General features: G+C 40.9%; 1 protein-coding gene across 2 annotated transcripts in view; it reads right to left on the bottom strand.

Moving 5' to 3' along the window:
• The window catches only part of LOC145356548 (contactin-associated protein-like 2), a 1,680,587-nt gene that overhangs the window by 959,252 nt on the left and 697,739 nt on the right, over positions 1 to 23,596 (bottom strand). For both annotated transcript variants that reach the window (XM_080209322.1, XM_080209313.1), the window contains exon 5: positions 11,077 to 11,280. In XM_080209322.1, coding sequence (XP_080065448.1) covers positions 11,077 to 11,280 — 204 coding nt within the window. The remainder of the gene's footprint in view (positions 1 to 11,076; positions 11,281 to 23,596) is intronic.

Consider the following 23,596-nt stretch of genomic DNA (forward strand, 5'->3'; position numbering starts at 1 on the left):
ATTTGATTCTTAATCTATGAGAGAGTTATAGGGAACTGGTAGGAAAATTGAGTTGAGGCCATGATCAGATCAGCTATGGTCAAATTGAATTGCAGAACAGGCTGTAAAGACTGAAAGGACTCGTCCTGATCCTATTTCCAACATTCTAATATTAAGGGCTAGAGGGATGGAAGGAGAGCGCATCTATTCACGTCAACAGTCCACCGCCACCTCTATCAGCTGGCATTTGATGCCCCTATGATGAGGAAATCTGCAAGACTACTGTTGGGCTCACAAGTCAGCTCAACACTGATGTCTCACTTGCACCCAGCCACCCACAGTGAAGAACTGTCCTCAACATGAGGAATTGTCGATAGGAAGAAACTGAGCAGTTTTCTGATTGCAAATTGAGCACAAGACTATTAAAGGGAATAGTTTTGAATATCCTTAAAGGTGTAAGCATACAAGAGTGAAGCAAGAGAAATGTGACTACCCAGAGCCTTGCTATTCTTTCAACTGTGACTTATAAATGTTGCAGAAATCTCAAATTGGCAAGTCCAATGGATAACAAATCAGGCAAAAATAATAAATATGGATTTGGAAGACCTTTAAAATCCAATGATTCTATTTTTTGGGGAGATGAGAGAAGAGAAGGAAGTCAGTATATTTTCAAAATTAAAAACTTTAATTTCAATTGGTGAACAGAAGAAAACTGGTTAAATTTTATTGAAGCAATGGATACAAATTTCTTAACTTCTTTAATTTATTCTGCAGTTTCCTTAGAGATCAAACAAAATATCTTAGACATTATTTTTACTATCATTTGCATGGCTGAAATGATTATATCAATAAAGGGCTAAACATCTCATTAGTGGCACTTTAATTTGGATTTACATTCTTAAAACACTTTCTATTTTGCTTATTAAGCAACAAGCGGATCAAAGGATATTCTTTTCGTCTGATGTTCGGCTGTGCAATAATACAAGGTTTCCAGCTAGAAAACAGTGATTGGTTTGAACTCTCTTCAGTTCAGAACCATGATGTGAATTTCCATAATAGTCAGTCATAACTAGAGCAGGTATAGATGTGATGTAAACATGCACCTCCCATTTGCCAATTTCAACAACTGTTTGGTACAGTCATTCATCGAGAATCAGAGCCATACAGTGTAGAAAAGGTCCTTTAGCCCCCTGAGTCTGCACTTACAATAACTACCACCAAAGTCACAGTAATCTCATTTTCCAACACTTATCCCCTAGATTTTCACAGTAACTTCATTGCAGTGTCAATGTAAATCTACTTGTGACTAATAAATAAATTTTAACTCTATCCCTGAATGTCATGATATTTCAAATACATTTTTAAAGGTTATAAGGCAGTGCATCCCAGATTTTGACTGCCCTCAGTGATTACTTTTTATCTCTTCTGATACCTTCTATCCCTCACCCGATGTCATCTCGTGATTGACCCCTCAATCAATGGAAACAGCTGCCTCCTATTCATCCTGTCTATACCCCACATAATCTTATACAACTCAATCATGTCCCATTACAACCAACTCAGGTTCCCTGCCATTCACTAAATACTCCCTTGTCTTGTTACTTCTTCCAAAGTGCATAACCTCACACTTGTCAGGGTTAAAGACCATCTGCCACTGCTTTGCCCACCTGATCAACCCATCCATATCCTCCTGTAACCTTTAATCTTCTTCACTATTAACCAGTCCACCAATCTTAGTGATATCTGCAAACTTACTTATCATTCCCTCACATTATCATCAATAACATTTGTGTATACAGCAAACGATAACAGTCCCAATGCTGAATTATGTATATAACAAACGATAAGGGCCCCAGTATGCCACTGGACACTGGCCTCCAGTCACTCAAACAATCTTCTGCTACCACTCTTCTGTGTCCTGTTACTGAGTCATTGCGCCAAGTTTCCCTTATTTCCATGTGCTTCAATCTTCTCAACCTTGTCAAAAGTTTTGCTAAAATCCATATAAACTACATCAACTGCACTTCCTCTGGTTTTCTCCCACAGTCTGAAAGACGTGCTGGTTAGGTGCCATGCTAAATCCTCCCTCAGTGTACCCTAACAGGCACTGTAGTGTGGTGACAATGGGATTGTCACAGTCATTTCATTTGCAGTGTTAATGTAAGCCTACTTGTGACCCTAATAAATAAACTGAAACCTTAAACTTTCCACAGATTTCCATTCCATTCAAACACATTCCATAAATATGTTGCCTGATACACTATGGACTAGCAGACTACAGACTTTTTTGAAACTAGAGATCAGGTATTTTCTAAGCACAAGAGTTGAGAATATTTTTCTCTGCTGAGAATCACTTTACACTCAATCTGGGTGTTCAAATTGGCAAAGGGTAGGCAAAGAGTGAGATTCTAGCACAAATATCAATTCTACATTTGATATCAGGAGCAGTTTGAACCATAATTAAAAACTGTTTGAGATCAGACTTGTCAGAAAATACCTAAAAATGGGAAACTGCCTTTTGTTCTGTTTATTTGAATTGGATGTCCTTGGCTGAGTCTTATGACAAATGCAGAGATCTGATGAAAAAGCTCATGAAGACAGGCCCATGGAGTTCTATCAAAAGCCCATGATATTACATTTCCATGTTTTTAATGATGCTTTAGCAGTGAGATCAATGGATCACCTAGAAACTTGGCAAACGATGGGATAATTAATCGATCTCTTGGAGTTAAGTTATTGATAGAGAAAAATCAACAGGAGAAATTGGATGAATCAGAGTGTATCGCTTCCTCACCATTAAATACTGCACTTTTATACATTAATAATGGCATATGCCTTTTCTAGCCATTACATTGCCAGCAAATTCTGACACCAATGTTTGTGGCTGCTGTGACTTGTCATAACAATTCACACGATGACATTTTTTAAAAAATAACTAATTAATAACACCTGGAAAATAAAACATATGTGTATTCACAGGATAAAACAATAATTATTAATGGAGATCCATAGATCAATTTTTGTATCTAGAGCTTGTATAATAATTAGGTCCAATCCGTGTAAGAATTCAATATTTAATGATTAATCTCTGCAGAATGTGCTGCCGCTCCTTCTCCTCATTAACCAACTTCAAGGATGAATTAAAATAGGTTAGAATAGATAGCTGTCAGAACAAATTTTTGCAGCAGTTAGTTACACTTAGTGTTGTGATAAAATATTGCAAATAGCACATGTTAAATTTACCTGTTTAAAGAAGCTGTTAGTGCAAACTAAAATCATTAAAAGCGATTTGATGTCTCAAATTTACCTACAACAATCTGTTAAAATATTTCTGTTCACAGCTAAAACTAAATCAATTTGATTGATCCGCTTCCTCCTAATATTGCTAACATTGCTATTTCTAAAGCAAGATGTCAAACAGCAAGTTGCAAATTTAATACAGCATCAGTGCAATTTATACTTCCATTGATTTCTTTTTATGAAGTTGCTGCGACAACCGACTCAGTTACTGCTAAAGGCTGACATCAAATTACTGCTTTTTAAAAAGGTCTAAAGTTGGACACATGACTCAAATTATTTTTGACTTCCTTCATTATATCAGACCTTAGCACACTTGCAGCATAAACATAATTAAATAGCCAGAAAAAGAATGAACAGAAAGAAGAATCAAATCTCAGAAGTGCTAATGCATCAATTACCAACAGCTTAACTCAGAAAATGACTCACTTTATGTGCATGCATTTTTTTTTATAAATGAAATACAAAATTCTTCAAGGATAGGTAGAAATCCTCCAAACTGCAGGCTTTTAGGCATTCTCTGCAAAGAATTGCAGGGAGGTGAATCACATATTTGTATTTTCTCAGGAGGATTTTGAAATAAGACATGTTCAATTATGTTTACAGACTCCATCATTGCACTATATTTCATTGCAAACATGATAAACACATTCTTCCATAAAGACATAATTAGTGATCAGTTGAGAGGCTTTCCATCTTTACACCTCACAGTTTAAAGTTTATTTATTTATTGTCATAAGTAGGCTTACATTAACACTGCAATGAAGTTACTGTGAAAATCCCCTAATTACCACACTCCGGCACCTGTTCAGGTACACTGAGGGAGAATTTAGCATGGCCAAAGCATCTAACCAGCACGTCTTTTTGGACTGTGGGAGGAAACTGGAGCACCCAGAGGAAATCCGTGCAGATGTGGGTAGAACGTATAGAGTCCACACAGTGACCTAAGCCAGGAATCAAATCCAGGTCCCTGGCTCTGTGATGCAGCAGTGCTAACCACTGTGCCACCATGCTGCCCCTAAGGATCCCATTTGCAGTTATTTAATTGAGAGATTTTTAGTGCAATTTCCCCATGATCAGATCAGATATGTAGGAATGGGAGAGGGCAATAGTTCATTCATTTATTTTGTCCTGCCATTATACATTGTTCCACAAGCTCAACAGTTTTCAAAGCCACAAAACTATTTCTTACGAAATCTTCCTCGACTAGAAACTATTCAAGTGGTGCTTATTTCGCCTATGAAACCTTAATTGTATTTATTTTCCAAAATATAATACAACCTGAAATGCTAACCTAATCCTTTCTAACTTGACATCCATTTTCCTTCCACCCATTTTTGAGATGTTTTTATGTTAGTCACTTTATATATGAAAGTAATGGTTGATAGTATAAGATTGCAATTAAAACAATTAAAATTAAAGTGCAAATGATGGGAAATGGTTGCATGTCAGTGATTAATAAATATCTAAGGAATCTTCCCCAGTGATGTTATGATGGGAAGTCTAATGCAAGTCGAAAGCATTATTTGTTTAAACAAGTAAATATCTATCTTATATCCGATAATCTATTCTATATTTCTTACACATCTCCTATCTTGGATGGTATAGATGCTAAATATGGCAAACAGTGATCATCATTAACATTACCACCATAACTCCTATCTCAGTGAAAACTGGGGTCAAACAAGGCTTTGTTAGTGCATGAACTTTCTTTTCCATTTTCCTCACTGCAATACTGCACCTCATCTCCAGAAAATTACCTATAAGCATGGAGATAATCTGCAGAACAGAGGGAAGCTGTTCAACCCACATTGCCTACAATCCAAATTCACTGCAGTCTCAGTCACTGGAGCTTTAGCATGTGGATAATGGTCATGTGTTCGCTCACTCAGAAATTGAGCTTCAGGCCATTGTTGACTCAGTCTCTGGAGTATAGGAGAAAATGTGTCTTTCATATCCAGAAAACTAAGATCATCTTTCAAACAGTTCCCACAGTCAAAGACCTTCCCCTCTCTCCACCCCAAAGTCCCCCCATTGATTAAGATCAGTGGTGAATCCTGGAAAATATGGACCGTTTTCATATTATGGAATGCTCCTCTCTGCAAAGGCATACATAGTCACCAAAATTTATCATTGCTTCCAACATGTCAGTTCAGCCTTCAGCTGTCTGAGAAAAAGAGTATTTTAGAACCAGGATCTCGAACATGACACTGAGGTCAGAGTGTACCGGGCAGCAGTGATCTCAGTGCTCCTATGTACTTTGGAGACTTGGGCAACTTACAGCAGGCATCTTAAAACAATGTAGAGTTAGCACTATTGATGCCTTTGCAAGATTCTCAAAATCATGTGGCAAAAAAGGTGGTCAAACAGCAGTGTCCTCTCCCAAGTCAAGTTGCTCAGGATGGAGGCACTAATCACACAGAACTTATTCCGCTGGGTGGGACATACTGTTCATATACCGGCCAACAGACTCCCAAAGCAACTACTTGGAACTCAATCATGGTAGAAAACTTCCAGGAGGACAGTGAAAATACTTTAATTATGTCCTCAAAGAATCAACGGAAAGGTCGGACATACACATCAACTCATGGGAGCTTATGACTGACCGAAAAGGAGCAGGTTTTTCAAGAAACAGTCTCCATCAGGAATCTGCACAGATGAAGTCGAGGCTATCTTCCCAACCCTTGAAGCATCACCTGCCTCATATATGGCAAAGTCTGTAGATCCCACACAGACTTGTCAGCCACCTTAGAACTCATCAAACCAGAGTGGAAGCAAGTCATTTTCATATTGAGGAACTGCCAAAGAAGACGACTGAGAAGGTATTATCCTTCTGAATCTTCTCTATGCTCTATCCAATGCCTCTCTATTTATTTTTTAAAATGGCAATCAGAACTGTACATGGTACTTTAAGCATGGCCTAACCTAGGTTCAATATAGGTTTACCATACTGCAAACTATGTAGGCACACTATTATGATAATCAATGCACTATAGTCCTGAAGTTGCAATCAGAGTTTTTATTTTAAAAGAATCTTCCTTTCCCCTAGGTGTCATATTGTAATCACACTTTTGAATGTTATATTTTATTCTTAATTTCTAATTCCTTCCAATCTTTTAGATCCCTTAGTTCATTTTCAAACCTAAGCTTGAAGTAATTTGGCTGTTACCTCTCAAGTTATTTCCTCCTGTTTTCTATGTTCCCGTAGCCTGGTGTCTGGCCCATTTAGTTGAATTTCTGCTAACACATTTTCGCTATAGCGAAAGGAGTAATAAATGTCAAAGCAAGTCTCTTAAAAAAAGGCACTTCTATATTCATTTAGACATGAAAAATAACATATCCAATAGGAACAATGCCAAAAATCCTATTCACGAATTCAGAAATAAGTTAACCAGACAAGTACTGGATGTTGCATTTGTCCTGACAATATAATTTTGTAGCAATACATCCAAGCTCAACACACATCCCTAACCTAACAGCAAATTATTTAGTTACAAACTTCCAGCAATTATTTTCTTAAATTTGAATGCTATTTCACTTGAATGATATGGCAAAATTAATATTGATTGTGAAGTGAATAAGCATTTCTACAAAATCACCTCTTAACACCTACTAAAACTTAAACACTATTTGGGCTATAAAATATCAATATTTTGTAGGCTGGTTTGCTTAATTGGACATGTTCATCAAACTTTCCAAGACTCTTGCATTTCCTGAAACTTTAGCTGCTGTAAAATTGCTGGGTTGTATGGAAATTACAACAAATGACTAACAACAAAAGTTGTTAACTTAGAGTTCTTTAGCAACTCTGGCATGCTGAGTGCATGGCCATGCTGGGGAGAATTCCCATGTGACCCGCATATTACTTCCTGTGTACAGATCACCACAGGAAACACATGAATGCACACTCTACATCTTCCCCATTTTAGTTGGGGCAATCTGTATGCATATGACAATGTTGGATGGTGGTAACAGAACAGTAACTACTTAAAAAGGTACAGTTCACAAGCTTGGATCACCAAAACTGGCACGAAGCCCAACGGTATATTTCTCCACACACCTCCCCCCTCCACCCCACACACACACACACACACACACACACACACACAACCCACCACACTTTAAAAAAAAAAGTCCATCTATACTCTTAAGCTAATATATAGTTCTTCAACTTGGAGTTTGGTTTGTTCAAGTTCCCTGCATGAGTAATTACACCATTTGGCTTTGCTGGGTATGTACCAGCATCCCCAGTAAGATATTGTCCACAGTTGGATGGCATTAGGTGTGCCTGGAGTGTGCCCAGTAGCTTCAGGGCTTATTGCATTTGTTTGAAACGGCCTCCATCTCCACTAGTTTAGGAGATGTACAGACTGTGCACTTGATGTTGCGACCTTGTAACAGGTAGTGATGCTGATTGGGATACAAATGATGTTGGTTTTTGACGTAGAAAGCACCATCTGAGCTAACCACATATATGAAAACCTTAGCACTGGCATGTCGGATATAACATGTTCAACCATCTTCATAGGGTGATGGGGTCTCAAAATTCTTTTATTCAGGTGAACTGGCTCATCCTGGCAGATCCTAAGCATGTCATCTCTTTACCATAGCTACTATCATGGAAACCCACTGTGGCATCATCACTGGGGATTTCTGACACCCAGTCTTGTTATTCAATCTAATTTGTCGACTATGTTTCATTTCACAGCAAGTGGTACTCTTCTTGGAGCATAGACAACAGGTGCTACTCTGTTATGCAGCCTCACATTATATATGAATGGCAGCTTCCCAATAATATCTTAGTCAAACTGGTCTTTGTATTCCAGCATCTCTGGGGCTTGGTGTTGTAGAGTGAATACATCCAGCCCAAGGTGGATTAGCCTCAGTGCAATGCTGTCCTGGTGACCCAATAGCAGTTTTACACCTTGGTCGATTATGTGGAATTGGAACTTGCCCTACGAGCAGTGCAGAGTGGATATACCTTCTGTAAGTATGGTTTGTCTGCAGTATGCAACGAGTTTTAATTTGGTGGTACAACCTAGTGCAGTACAGAGATCAATTTCCTGCAGAAGGGACTTCGGCAAAACATTGCATTTTGCTCTGGTGTCAATTTTGAATTTAAATTTTGCATTGCTGTGTGCAATGTTTAACATTGTAAATATTCCACCTTTTCCTGTGATAAAGTCAACACTTTCACAGCAGGATGTTTTGGTCATTTTGATTTACCTCCAACTCATTCACTCTGTTCACGTTCCAAGACTTGGTGAGGTAGCTGGCTGCAACATGCCTCATGGAAGTGGCAAGTTTCTGTGGCTTGGATCTGCAACACTTGGCAAAGTGATTCCATTTGGTACAGATGTTGAACATTTATTGTTTTGTGGCTGCTACAGTTCTGGCAGGGTGTGTTTTACACAAGATAATTCCTGCTTCTCTCCTGGGTTCTTTCTGCTTCTCTCTGACTGCTCACTTAGCAAGCCGATACCAATGGAGGATTCCAATATGAGGCTTTTTCTTGGAGCAACTATGCTGTCTCTTACAAGTTCATTGACGAAAGTACGAAACACAAATTTTCTTGCCAGAACTTTCAACGTCAGGGCATATGATTGCATGAATCTGATTAGTGGTGTTGAAAACATATCCTTCCAAGAATACACTTTCTACTGGTGCGCATATCTGTTCACTATTTTTAAAAATAGTCTTCTGATCTTCCATCTCTTGGGAGAGAATTCAGTTTTTTTGACCACGTTCAGGCACACTAGGTACAACTGTATGTATGTTTGTAACTTTATCAATTTATCATAGAGACTGGCACAACAGTAGATCCTTCATTCTTATTCAAACATCTTCCAATTATCAGCAATGTTTTTGTCGAAGTGTTTCTTTGTTCTTTGGGTCTTCTGGACAAATACACGAAAAAAAGCTGAGTGGATCGATGTGGCAAAGTCCTTGTGCCATCTCGGAGCTCCTGGTACCATATCAAGTTGCTGGGTTGTATAGAAACAGTGAGAAAGGGCCAACAACTTACACAGTTTACATGGCAGGGGAGAGTCAATGATCAGACAGGTTGATCTCCCTGGCCAGGGTAGAGTCAATCAACAGGATAGCTGATGAGGTTTAACCAAGACGTCGAATGAAAACATTTTTCGACGCCATCTCAACCTTTGGGCTACAATGAAGCATTAGATCAAGCCCAAGATGGGATGCTATGCCTCATCTTGTCAGCTTGAATCTTGTTTGTCCCTCTCTTTGGGGATCATGAATTGGATTTGATTTGAATTTGGTTTTTTGGGTGGAATAACATTTTTTAAAAAGTTCTTAGAGTCATTTACCAACTCTGACATGTTGGGTGTGTGGTCACGCCAAGGAGAACTCCTGCACTTACGATACATCACTTCCTGTGTAGAAGGTAAAGTAGCCACAGTCCTCCGTGACCATAGGCTCCTCTCCCCTTTGAGGGGGAGAGCAGACTGGTGATAATTTTAACCTGAGGATCACCACACCTCAGGTTTAGGGGCAAGGTTGAGAAGTGGGCCATCATAAATTACCTCAGTAGGTACAGGAACTGTTAGTATCGCTCTGCATCACGAGCGAGCCATCCAACTAATTGAGCTCAATGTTGAGCCTCTTTCATTTAGTGCATCCACTAACCATTTCATTTAAATGTCTTCCAATATCCTTTAATAGATCAATTAGATTAAAAAATGAGAATGTCTCCCTCTTGTCGGATGTCCACCACAAAAAATTGTGCCTCATTTGGCTGCTGACATTTTCTTTATATGCTTTTGCTTTCACCATGAAGCGAGAAATTCAGGCCTTAAGTGATAAAACCATCACAGCACAATCTAACAAATCATCAGCTGCATGAGTATTAGCAACAAGTTTACTTTCAGATTTAATATGATGACAGCTGTCTTACTCTTTTGATGCTCCACACAACTCACAATGTTTTTACTGTACTCTATGCAAAGGTAAGATACCCTGGAGTTATAAAATGGGCTGCATAATGTAAAAACAAAAAGTGACTGGGTTCAAAACAATAATTCTGAGTTCCACAATTGCTACTGTTCATAAATCTCAGAGCAAACTGTCAGGAGTTTACAACATCCTCAGAGGTGCTCAGTTGATTCATTGCAATTATTATCCTACATTTTCACCCACAGTTCTGGAATTTTACTGCCGAATTTAAATCAGGGGCTGCCACACAATATTGAATTATCCAGGTTTTGGGGGATTACAACACTGAAGGTGAAAAAAAGACTTATGATTAAAGCTCTTTCATTCAGAGGTTCGAGAGGGGCACAGCTGTAACATCGCATGAGAAGACCTTCCAAATGCACCCTCATTTTAAGATATGTCCCTCTACTTGTACAATCACATTTTTCCTTTTGCTCCATACACATGTATTTGATTATTTAGTTTAGAGATGAAGGATTTGTGAAAATTAAAAACTTGCTGAAAGCAGCTCACCCATTTGGAGAAAATATGGCAACACTTCACCTCCAAAGTTATGCATGTTAGATTGACTGGACATGTTATGGGGATAAGGTCTGGGTGGAGGCTTGATGGGCCAAATGGCCTCCATCTGCATCATATGATTCAAGTGAGATCTTCATGCTCAAAAGTTCATATCTACTTATAAGATTGATGTGAGCTAATTTTACTAAAGCTGTTCGTAAAGTTGTGATTCGTATATAATGTAGTATTAAGGTTTGCCATTTAATGTTTGCTATGACTGAGACTAAAGCAAATATTGCAGTGCTGTCAATTATGTTAAGAAAATTCAGATGAAATGTAGATTACCTAGGTTCACACGAAGAACCAGCTTTGCTTTCTTGATTTCAAGCGTTACATAATCACCTTGCTGCCCTTCTCCGTGGAATATTACACCTTCATTCTCAGACGTTTTAAATTTCAGTGAAATAATATCCTTTAAGGTTTTCATTTTCTTATTTCTAAACATGTAGGACAATGGACTGTAGCCGTCAAAGTTGATAACGTCTGCCCCTGCAAACAAAAACAAAAGATATTAGTTTTTAAATAGGAAACTAGGATTTTATAAATCGCTTGCAGTCAACTCAATAGCCAAGTGAGCACTAAGTATACAGTGTAAAGACACTTTAAGAATAGATCATGATCCAATTGTAATATAATCAAAACCAATTTAAAACTTACTACTGCACAGAACCTGAGCATTGTGCATCATCAGTCCCAACATGTCAGCTCTTATTTCGGCTTAGGTTTGGAAAACTGGGTAATCTGAGGACATATCTCAGTTTTATATGCAGCGTTTCATATGTGCTATCCCAAAGCCATGCTCTTTTGTTATGTATTGGCCCATATTTCAATGGTGGCATGCCAGCCAGTTATTACAAAGGCTTTTTGCACTGGAAGTTGTGATGATTAGAAATCCAAAACAGTACTATGAACTCTGTGGGGGATTTGGGACAGGGCCATCATTGGTGGGCTGAACTTCATGTATTATTCACACATTGCAAGTCAGATAGCAGCTGACTGGCCTAAAAAAAGCCCACCGTGCAAGGATTTTGCACTGTCAGTGGGACAAACAGGCTGATGGTGATGCTTCTGCCCCCCAGCACTACCTGGGACTGGAAACAGACCACGGGAAGGAGAAAGAAATGTAGCCCAAAGCCAGGTGAGTCTCAGGCTTTTATGACAGGGAGGGATTGGGCAGTCTGGGTGGGGGGAGGGGGGTTGCAGTGGAGTTGGTGGATGGGCTTTGGAGATTGGGTGGGAAGGAACAAAGAGAAGGGGAATAACATCTTGGTGGGTGGATGCTCTGATGCACCAAAGGCATGTCCGAAAAGTTGAGCCCACCCTCTTCCCTGCATCGCCTCTTTTCCAACCAGACCAAAAACGTTATTCAAAAATGTGCCACCTATTCCTGTTCACCTGCCCACGCCGACCATTTTATGGCATTGGCAGCACAGAATACAGGATAATTGGCTTGGTAACATGCTTGTTTGCCAATTCCTTTTTTTAAACAGCGGCTGGACTGCCAAGTTTGGCACTCATTGTAGCATGGGGAATAGGTCAAGAGTGGCGAGGAAGACAGAGGGCTTGCCATCCAATGTATTGCTGCCAAAAACAGGTCCAATGGTAGGATCCAGTGTGTCTCTTTAACCAATTAACCGAAGAGTGCTTAATTCAGCACGAAGTATGAGCTGTCATGTGTAAATTACAATACTTAATTCAATGCCAAATTATTTACAGAGAGCAAAATATAGAGAGGAGAAGAACCATGGAATTAAGAAAGACAGACAAAGGTTACAAAAAAAAGATGTGTTTTTGTTTGTCCAAATCTAGAATAATATTTAACTATAATGGAATGAGACATAGAAGCACAAAAATTAGAAGCAGGAATAGGCTTTTCGGTCCTTCGACCTTGCTCCACCATTCATTTTGATCATGGCTGATCATTGAATTCAATATCCTGATGCCCTCGATCCCTTTAACCCAAGAGCTGTCCTTATCTGAGGAAGGATGTCCTTGGTATAGAGGGAGTACAGTGAAGGTCTACCAGGCTGATTCCTGGAATGGCAGGTTTCTAATTTCTAATTGAAATCAGAGAACGTTTTGGCCTCAACTACATTCTGTGGTAGTGAATTCCACACATTCACCAGAAGAAAGTTCTCCTCACCTCAGTTCTACAAGGTTTACTCCTTATCTTCAAACTATGACCTCGATTTCTCCCACCATTGGGAACATTATTTTTGAATTTACCTGTCAGAATCTGTTAGAATTTTCAAAATTTCCAGGAGACCCTCTCTCACTCTTCTAAACTCGAGTGAATATTATCCTAAACAACTTAGTTTCTCCTCATGTGACAGACCTGCCATTCCAGGAATCAGCCTGGTAAACCTTCACTGTCCTCCCTCTATAGCAAGGACATCCTTCCTCAGATAAGGACACCAAAACTGCACACAAAACTCCAGGTGTGGCCTCACCAGTGCCCTATACAATTGCAACAAACCACCCTTATACTTACACTCAAATCCTTTCGCTATGAAGGCTAACATACCATCTGACTTCTTTACGGCCTGCTGCACCTGCACGCTTACTTTCAGCAACTGATGCAAGAGAACTCCAAGGTCTCATTGAGTATCCACTCCTCTCAATTTACACCCATTCAAGTAATAATCTGTCTTCCTATTATTGCTACCAAAGCGGATAACTTCACATTTATCCACTTTTTACTGCCTCTGCCATGCAGATGCCCACACACACACAGTCTGTCCAAATCACGCTGAAACATCTCTGCATCTTGTTCGCAGGATTGTCTGCAAATTTGGAGATTACATATATTAACGATTTGGAAGAGGGAACATGTTAACAGTTGGGTTCCCAGGACAGATCCCTGCAGAAGCCCACTCGTCACTGATTGCGAATCAGAAAAAGATGCATTTATGCCAACTCTTTGCTTCCAATCCAGCTTTCTATCCATCTCAAGACATTACCTGCAATCCCATGTGCTTCAACTTTATATTGTAGTCTGTTATGTGAGACCTTGTTGAAAGACTTCTGAATGTCTAAATGAACCACATCTACTGGTTCTCCTCCATCAATGCTACTAGTCACATCCTCAAGAATTCTAATATATTCATCAAGCATGATTTCCCTGTAGTAAATCCATTCTGATTAACTGATTATCCAAATGTCGCCTTGTGAAATCCTTGATAATAGACTCCATTACTGTTTTCTCTCTACTTCCCTTTCTGAATAGCGTGCTTACATTTGTGATCCTCCAATTTGTAGGAACTATTTCAGAGTCCAAAGAATTTTGGAAAATAACCACCAATGAATCTACTATTTCTAGGGCCACTTCCTTAAGTACTTTGGGATGAAGAATTTCAGGATCTGAGGATTTATCCACCTTCAGCAGCAAGTTGACCAGCAAGGGGCATGCATGCGGCAGGTTGTAGTGGGCTGCTCTTCGATGTTGCTTCGGGAGTTGCCTATTGCTTCATGTCATTAGTGTGCTTAAACTGGACCATCTCGAGGGCAACATGACAGCTCAGAGACTATCTCTGTTGCTGTGCGGACACATGGATTTGGGCCTGTGTCTGTGGGAGTTTGCACGTTCCCCCCGTGGTTGCGTGGGTTTCCTCCGGGATCTCCGGTTTCCTCCCACATCCCAAAGATGCGCTTTTAGGCTCATTGATTGGGTAACAAATTGTCCCTATATTGGACCTCCCTGATCCTCGCACATTAGGCGTAGATTAAAATCATGAATAGGTCACTGAGACAATGGGACGGCGGCGCGGGCTCGTTGGGCCGAAGGGCCTGTTTCCCGTGCTGTGTTGTTCTTTGTTGTTCAATCCCATCAATTTCCCCAAAATGATTTCTCTACTAATGTTGATTTCCTTCATCTCCTCACTAAAACATGTTTCTCTCAGCACTTATGGTATACTGTTCGTATCTTCTTTTGTGAAGACTGAAGCAAAGTACAAATTTAATTCCTCAGCCACTTCTTTATTTCCTGTTATGAATGCTCCCATTTCTGACTGTAATTAATTTGTCAATCTTTTTCTCTTTACATATCTATACAAACGTTTAATCAGTTATTATGTTCCCTGCCATCTTACTTTCATAATCCAATTTTCTCTACTTAATCAATCCCTTGGTCCTCCTTTGCTGAACTTTAAGTTGCTCCCAGTCCTCAGACCTATTGCTTTTTCTTGTCCATTTTATGCTTCTTCCTTGAATCTGATACTCTCTCTAATTTCCCTTGTAAGCCACAGTTTGGTCACAATTCCCATACCACGCTCACACCAAACAGAAATAAACAACTTCTGGAGTTCACTATTCACTCTTCAAATGCCTGCCATTGCCTGTCCACTGTCTTTCCTTTCAGTAATGTTTCCCAGTCCATCATGGCTAATTCATGCCTTATACCATCAAAACTAATTCTCAGTTCCCAAAAGGATATTTAACACCAATTGAGCTCATAGAACATAGAACATTACAGCGCAGTACAGGCCCTTCAGCCCTCGATGTTGCACCAACCAGTGGAACCAATCTAATGACCCTCTAACCTAAACTATTCCAATGTTATCCATATGCCAATCCACTGACCATTTGAACGCCGTTAAAGTTGGCGAGTCCGCAACTGCTGCAGGCAGGGCATTCCACGCCCTTGCTACCCTCTGAGTAAAGAACCTACCTCTGACATCCATCCTATAATTACCACCCCTTAATTTAAAGCTATGTCCCCTTGTGTTAGCCATCACCATCCAAGGAAAAAGGCTCTCACTGTCCACCCTATTCAATCCTTTGATCATCTTGTATGCCTCAATTAGGTCACCTCGTAACCTTCTTCTCTTTAATGAAAATAACCTCAAGTCCCTCAGCCTTTCCTCATAAGACCTTCCCACCATACTAGGCAACATCCTGGTAAACCAACTCTGCACCCTTTCCAATGCCTCCACATCTTTCTTACAATGCGGCGACCAGAACTATATGCAATACTTCAAATGCGGCCGCACCAGAGTTTTGTACAGTTGTAACATGACCTCACGGCTCCGAAATTCAATCCCTCTACCAATAAAAGCTAACACACCGTACGCCTTCTTAACAACCTTATCAACCTGGGTGCCAACTTTCAGGGATCTATGCACATGTACCCTGAGATGTCTCTGCTCGTCAACACTACTAAGAGTCCTTCCATTAGCCCTATATTCTGTACTCCTGTTACTCTTACCAAAGTGAATCACCTCACACTTTTCCATATTAAACTCCATTTGCCACCTCTTGGCCCAGCTCTGCAGCTCATGTCAAACCATTAAAATTTACTGACATGGGGCTCAGCCTATTTTATTGTGGTAAGGGTGATAGGTAGATATCACCCAGATTCTCTAATTAGCAGTGATCATGGGGCGATCACTGCTGGCTATGAAGATTGCTGCATCTTTTAAAGTCCTTATAGCTGGAATATCCTGGCAGTGAAGCCATAAGGCAGCCATTCACAAAGAGGATTAGCAAACATCAACAGCACAGAGCACTCATCTAATCATTATTTCATCAGCTGCCAAATTTAGGTTAATGTTTAATGATGTGGAGCCAATGGGTGATTAGATGGGGAGGTGGGTACAAGGGTGGTGGTGGTGGGGATCAGATCAGTTTGGATCAAGTCAGTGGGGTGGATAGTTGGATTAGAGGATGGATGATTGGGCTCGGATGGTGGATTGTTGGTCAGATCTGGGACTGACTGTAGATCTGAGAGGGTAGCTACACGTGAGGTGCCGGTTGAATTATGTTGTTAATCACCATTATACAGTCTGCAGGTAATTACTGCATATCTAAGCCCAAGTCTCTGATACAGAGCTCAATGCTGGAGCCACTGGCAAAGGGTCCCAGGCGGACTAGACCAGCTCATCAGATGTTTAAACATCCTAAACAATTATTGTACAAATCTGCATGTCATGACTTCAAAGGGTCCTAAAAAGTAACATTGACAGGTGTCTCAACATTGTTGGCTTCAGAAGATGGGGCTTTCTTTCAGTATTGCAACTTCACATCATGTGATTCACTGCTAAGTCACCCAGCAAGATACTCACACAGTCATAGTCAGAGGTTTACAGCATGGAAACAGGCCCTTCAGCCTAACTTGTCCTTACCAGCCCTTTTTTTTAAACCCCTAAGCTAGTCCCAAATGCCTGCATGTGGCCCATATCCCTCTATATCCATCTTATCTGTATAACCGTGTGAACACTTCTTAAAAGACAAAATTGTACCCGCCTCCACTACTACCTCTGGCAGCTTGTTCCAGACACTCAACACCCTCTGTGTGAAAAAATTGCCCCTCTGGACCCTTTTGTTACACTTCTCTCTCACCTTAAACCTACGCCCTCTAGTTTTAGACTCCCCTATTTTTGGAAAAAGATATTGACTATCTAGCTGATCTATGCCTTCATTATTTTATAGACCTCTATAAGATCACCCCTCAGCCTTCCACGCTCCAGAGAAAAAATTCCCAGTCTATCCAGCATCTCCTTATAACTCAAACCACCAAGTTATAGTGAAGCTTGTACAGGAGCAGGTTCCTGAACACAATTAGCACCGATAACTTCCTGTCATTCCGACCACAAAATACAGGCCAATATTTAGCCTGCCAGCAATACATAGCCTTGTGTCTGAATCTCCAGCCCTGCAATTATTGTTCATGGGGATTACTCATTTTTGCTCTAAAATATATACCACTTAATTATTCTGAAAAATAAGCACAGATCCATCATAAATAGATTTTGGCTCTTTCAATTTGTGTCACTTTTATTACCATCAATCTCTGTCATAATATTACACTGGCAGTGACCAGACTTTCACAATGAATTAATAGCTAGCAATATCTGGAGAGTGAAACAGAAAGAGGCAAAATGTGAGAAAAAATAAACAGGAAGAGGGAAAGTGGAAAAAGTAATAGTGTTGCATGAAAGAGACAATGACTTAAAGATGTAACCAAGAATGAAATGTTAAGTACAGAGTAGATAGGAAGCAGTTGTTGTCGAAGCTGGGAGAGGCTCTAGTGAGGCTGATTAGATGTGTGGCATATGTAGATTTAAAATGAAACATACCATGCTCTGGCACAGGGTCCCCAAAGCCAGAGGGATGCCCAAAATGCAGGCACTCTGATTGATGTGTCTTACAGCCAGACAAGACATGAGTGCAATTCTCAGCATAGCACAAATGAGGGGGTGGGACTTATCTATGCAACGCAGCTCTCGGTTCTGTGCAAGTCATGTGGAGACATTCACCTGCTCAGAACTACATTACCCATATTGCACGTGGCTGAGTGTCTGCACAATGAGGAGTGTCAGTATGGAATCAGGGAGAGACCCATTAGGTGTCCGATAGGGATTGTAGTTCTGACACATGCAGCAGCAGTTGACACCCAGTGTTCAGGTTGTGAATCAAGTGTGAGCATGGAATTGGAGGTGCGCTCCTATAAATCCAATCCCCAGGTGACCTCATCCCCAAACCACCTCCTCCACCCCCCAATTGTGTACAGTTCTGGTCACCCTATTATAGAAATAATATTATTGAACTAGAAAGAGCGTAAAAGAGAATGCTATCGGGACTTGACAGTTTGAGTTATAAGGAGACGGTGGATAGACCGGGACTTTTTTCTCTGGACCATAGAAGGCTGAGGGGTGATCTTATAAAGATTAGCTAGATGGTTAATATCTTTTCCCAATTTTGTCTTTTAAAAAGCATTTAGACAGTTACATGGGTAAGATGAGTATAGAGGGATATGGGCCAAATGTGGGCAATTGAGACTAGCTTAGGGGTTTGAAAGAAATGGGCAGCGTGGACAAGTTGGGCTAAAGGGTCTGTTTCCACGCTGTAAACCTCTATGACTCTATCACCCCTCCTCCACTCTTTCTGCCAATCACCAACCACCCCCCACCCCCAAGCACCCCTCCACCCCTTTCCACCAACCACCAACCCCACCTGCCCCACTGGATAGTTGAGGGAGCAGACAAGTTATTCCTTATCCAACATGTTAGGAAGTAAAGGCATCGGCCTTCAGGCCTCAAGATGGGTAGGGGAAAAAAATTAAGCTGAAACACAAAGTCTCACTAACTAAATCTGGCACTGGTGTGCAGGCAGGGAGGGGTTATTAAGAGAGATGGTGTTTGCAGATATGAAAACAGGCTCGCTGATTACGCTGAGAAGAGTAGGGTGGGGGGAAAGGGGGTTATGGGGAACATGACCCCTTCTCCAAAATGTGTTAAAAAAATGTGAAACTTTAAAGGACAAAGAAACATGGCTTTTTCAAAATGTTTATACACCAAACGACTCCCTCAGAATGCCTCCTGTCCCACTTCTACTAAAGCTTAAAGTGAGCAAGTCCAAGTCAAGTAAGATTTGTGTTCAAGATTTTTAAGATTTTACCTTCTCAGCCAACCCAAAAGCATCTATCCTTGGGGCTTAAAATTACTCCTGACTCCTTTAAAATAGAGATAATTCCACCAGCAGGATTCTCTCTCTAAGAGTTCCACTGCTTTCAATGGTCTCATCAAAATCACTTTCAAATTCAATGTACGTCTCTTCAGATTGTTTTCTTACGGCTTTAAGCTCTTGTCTGTAAGCCTCTGGTAATGAGCTCGTCAGCACCCAGTACAACTTTCCTCACTGTCTCATAACGTCCAGATATATCCTCGGACCAGACGCATATACTTCACTCGCCCTATCTACAAATTTAGTCTGTACAGGCAAGGTCTCACGGCCATCTCATCTGTCTAGCTCTTTTCTCAAAATCACAAAATAATGTCTTGGTTTCCTTTTCATCAAAATTTTTGGAGAGGCTGTACATACTTGAACATTCCCAAGGGTTTCCCGTTTCAACCCACTTTCTTCCTCATTCAGCAGTGTTTCTGCTGCCATTTGTCACAGATTTTCTTTCTCCTTTTTTGCCATTGCTAACTGGATTTCCAATCCCTTTTGAAACTCTCTCTCCTTGGCTCTTTCTTTCCCTCTCGTTCTCTCACCCTTTCCTGTGAATCTAGTTAGTTTAATTTCCTCACTTCTCGAAATAGTGGGTCTGGCTAATCCCTCTTGTATATTTCAATGTGTTGCTAAGCTTTCAATTACCTCAGCCTCCTTAGCCCCATTGATAAAGCTACTTCCAAATTATTTTCCAATTCCATCAGTTAGGTTTTAGCAGACATTTTAAACTTGTTATGGTTATATTGAATACTTCCAGATAAGATCAAGTTACCTCAAGAGCCATTTTGGTTCCTTATTTTAAAAACACATCCTCACTTGGTTGTACATGGTCCTCACTCTCGTTAGCTTGAAAGTCAAAAATCCCTTACACCCAAGAAATTTAAGCTTTTTAGGATTCCAGATTCAAGTTTCCAATTTTCTGTTATGAACCCAGCTGATGTTATCTGTGAGGTCCAGCCTGGAAAATCGGTTCATGGTGGTGTATAATTTTGTTTATTGGAATGGTGTGAGGAGTTATGTTCAGAGACCCACGGGAAAGTAACCAGCCCAGTCAGTCATAGTATCACTCTTAATATAGACTATTTATATTAAGAAAAGACACATACACATGAACAGAATTATAATGACCTGAGACAGTTACATATAGGAACTATAAACACAACCACACAGTTTACGTAGAAATTAGCCCTTTTGATCAGAAGTATATTTATGACATCTAAACTCCTTCAGGATTTCCCTCTTCCCAAACATCCACTTCAGAAGATTTATACGCAAGTACCAGCTTATAACTACCATGCTATATATGATTGAGGAGTAATTCTGGGGAACGTCTCTTCTTGATTCAGCAAAGATATCATTTTAACTGTCTCCATGGAGGTTTCTGTACTCTTGTCTCTGGTCTGCTAGCTAGAATATGGTTTCAGCCTATTACATAGAATCTGCCTCTGCTTCCATGAAAGGTTGGCAATTTTATTAACTTTCCCTTTGATAGTTCTCTCTGTGTATGTGCAGTCTGTTCTCTCAGCTTCTGTGGTTCTAAAAGATTAACATATTTATGCCTCCCCTGAATGGTTCAATAATCTAACTACGGTGTTTCCTATTGCACGGACAATGTATTCTTCTGGTATGTCCAAAAGTGCTAATCTTGTTACCGGGAGACTCATTCTACGAAATGCCTTTTGAAATCCTGGTTGCCTTCTAACCTGCTAGTTTGTTATATTCTTGGTGTTACTTGTTAGTGGGCACATTCATGACAACAGCTGCTTAAGCTCAGGTATAGTGGTGATGCCCTGACAATAATAGCCAGTCCACCTTAGATCTTGAAGGTTAGGTTGTAATTAAAACTCTCTTAGAGATTAGATACCTGGGCCGCTATTCTCCCGAAAATGTTCTAATTCAAATCCGTGGGAAAACTGGTGCAAATCACGCTGGTTTTTTCAGTGCGACTTCAGACAAGAATTTCCCACATTCCGCAATGCAGAGGTCACAATCAGGAATATTAATATGGCCACCCCATCCATTTGAGGCCAGCCCCAAACCCATCCCCCATGTCCCAGACCACCCAATCTCCACTGCCCCCTCCAAGTAGTGACTCCCTCATCCCCTGGCAGAACCCCTCCCCACCCCCAGCAGGGAGACCCCCTCCCCTGGCAGACACCCCCACTGACCATCCCACCCTACCAACCCCGCCCCCCCCCCCCCCCCCACTCCCCCCTCAGCCTGATTGCAATTGATGGGGCCAGCAATGGCAGAATGGTTGCAGGGCACCCCTCCCCACCTCCATGGCCATGCCCCACCAGGCCCCACTCCCTTGGCACAGCTCCATGCCTGATGGGTAGTGCCAAAGTGCACCTTTTGGGCATAGGCATATTACCCCTTGACCAGTGCCAGGAGCACAGGCTGGCACTGCCAGGATGCTCATTTCCAGGGGGCACTACTTCACACCCCCTGAGGGACCCCAATTACTCCCCCTTCACTCTAGCAGGGTTGTGCCGCTAGTTCCCCAAAAGTGGGGTGCTAGACTGAACCCTGCTGGAGAGAAATACTCCTGACAGGGTGTGAGATGCTAGCAGACCCAGCGAATTCAGTCCCAGGCCTGCTAATCTGATTTAGATTATGTAGATTTAAATCACTTACCTGGTGTTCCCACCAGTTTCCAGCACAGCTCAGATGGCACCAGATATCTAGCGCAGGGAGATGCACAAGTGATGGAAACACGTGCGCAAATCCCACGGATCAGTAGACACCCGATTCTCCCGGTCCGCCACACTAAAAATAATGCAGTGGGATGGGAGAATCACTGCTGAGTCTTAGAACGTCAAGTCTAATTGGTTCATGCTGACCATAAGACTGATAATTCCAAATACTTTGCAAAAGCCAGTCAGTAAAACCAGAAAGAAGTCTCCAGTTGTATATTCTCAGCTGTTCCAAAGCAGAAAAACAACTTTATTGCAAATATGGATTTTTTTTTGTCACTATTATCCTCACAAGTGCTTTCTTAAATAAAATTAGATTCCCTATGGGGAGAAAGCAATCGTACACAAAGACAAATTTGAAGTGTCTGACACAGGGAGCAGTCCCCTGAAGAGAAATTACATGGAATCCACAGCACAGGAAAGAAAAGATACCACAGGGAAGAAAATCCTGTGAGAAAACTTGTGATTCTGAATAAAACATTTTTCCTCCCCTCCATATAAAGTAAGTGTAAACATTCATATTTATTGTCTAAAGTTTTTGTTGGAGACCTACCAGCTGGGGTAACCCACATGGGCTTCAGGATCCTTGCATTAGGAGCAAGCGGGGGTCCCGACCCTTCACTTGCTGGGAATTAGACTGCAGGAGCTATTATTGTGGAGGCTGTGACAGATATCCGGTTCATGTAAATTTTAGAGGTAATGCTTAGTTCTGAGAAGAATGTTGTTGTGAATGTAACTAAAATGCTGGGCAGTAGAGATTGACAGAACATCTAAAAAAATGGCAGGTTCAGAAGGTTACCCATTTTTGTTTAACCAGCCACAGTAGAAGAGAGGGAACCATAAAACAGCAGGTGGGCTTGCTTAGCGGAAGAAATTGTAAACAATGGCTAATCGGTTTTGTTTGAGTAAAGACAAGGGTGGGCTATGTTATCCAGCAGATGGGCGGAGCTTAGGAATATTCTCCGATTCAGGACGTAATGGTGGCATAGTGGTTGGCACTGCTGCTAAGGTGCCAGGGGCCCGGGTTCAACTCGTGTTGGGTGACTGTCTGCATGGAGTTTGCACGTTCTCCCTGTGTCTGCATGGGATTTTTTCAGGTGCTCCAGTTTCCTCCCAAGGTCCAAAGGTGTGCAGGTTAGGTGATTGCCATGGTAAAATTGCCCCTTAATGTCCCAAGGTGTGTACGTTGGATAGATTAGCCGTGATAAGTGTAGGTGACAGTTGTAGGGCGAGGAGAGGGCTTGGTAGGATACCACGTCATACAGTCGGTGCAGATTGCTTTACTTTCTGACTTTGTACCGTAAAATTAATTTTGTCAAAATCTTGTTGTTTTAACTCGCCTTGTTGAGAAAAAAGATACAAATGCCTAAGGACGTATATCACCTGAGTCAAGAGCAACTTCTTCCCTGCTGCCATCAGACTATTGAATGAATCTACTTTAAGTTGATCTTTCTCTACACCTTAGCTATGACTGTAACCTTGCATTCTTCACTCTCTTCTTTCCTTTTCCTCATGTGCTCTATGAACAGTATGCTTTGTCTGTGTAGCATGCAAGGAACAATACTTTTAACTGCATCCAAATACATGTGCCAATAAGAAATCAGATTTATTTTCTTCGTGGGCAACTGGGATTGCAAACTTTGCCTATTTTAAAAATGGTT

The sequence above is a fragment of the Carcharhinus amblyrhynchos genome, chromosome 2, assembly GCF_965287045.1.
Source record: "Carcharhinus amblyrhynchos chromosome 2, sCarAmb.v2.hapA, whole genome shotgun sequence".
Classification (NCBI taxonomy): Eukaryota; Metazoa; Chordata; class Chondrichthyes; order Carcharhiniformes; family Carcharhinidae; genus Carcharhinus; species Carcharhinus amblyrhynchos.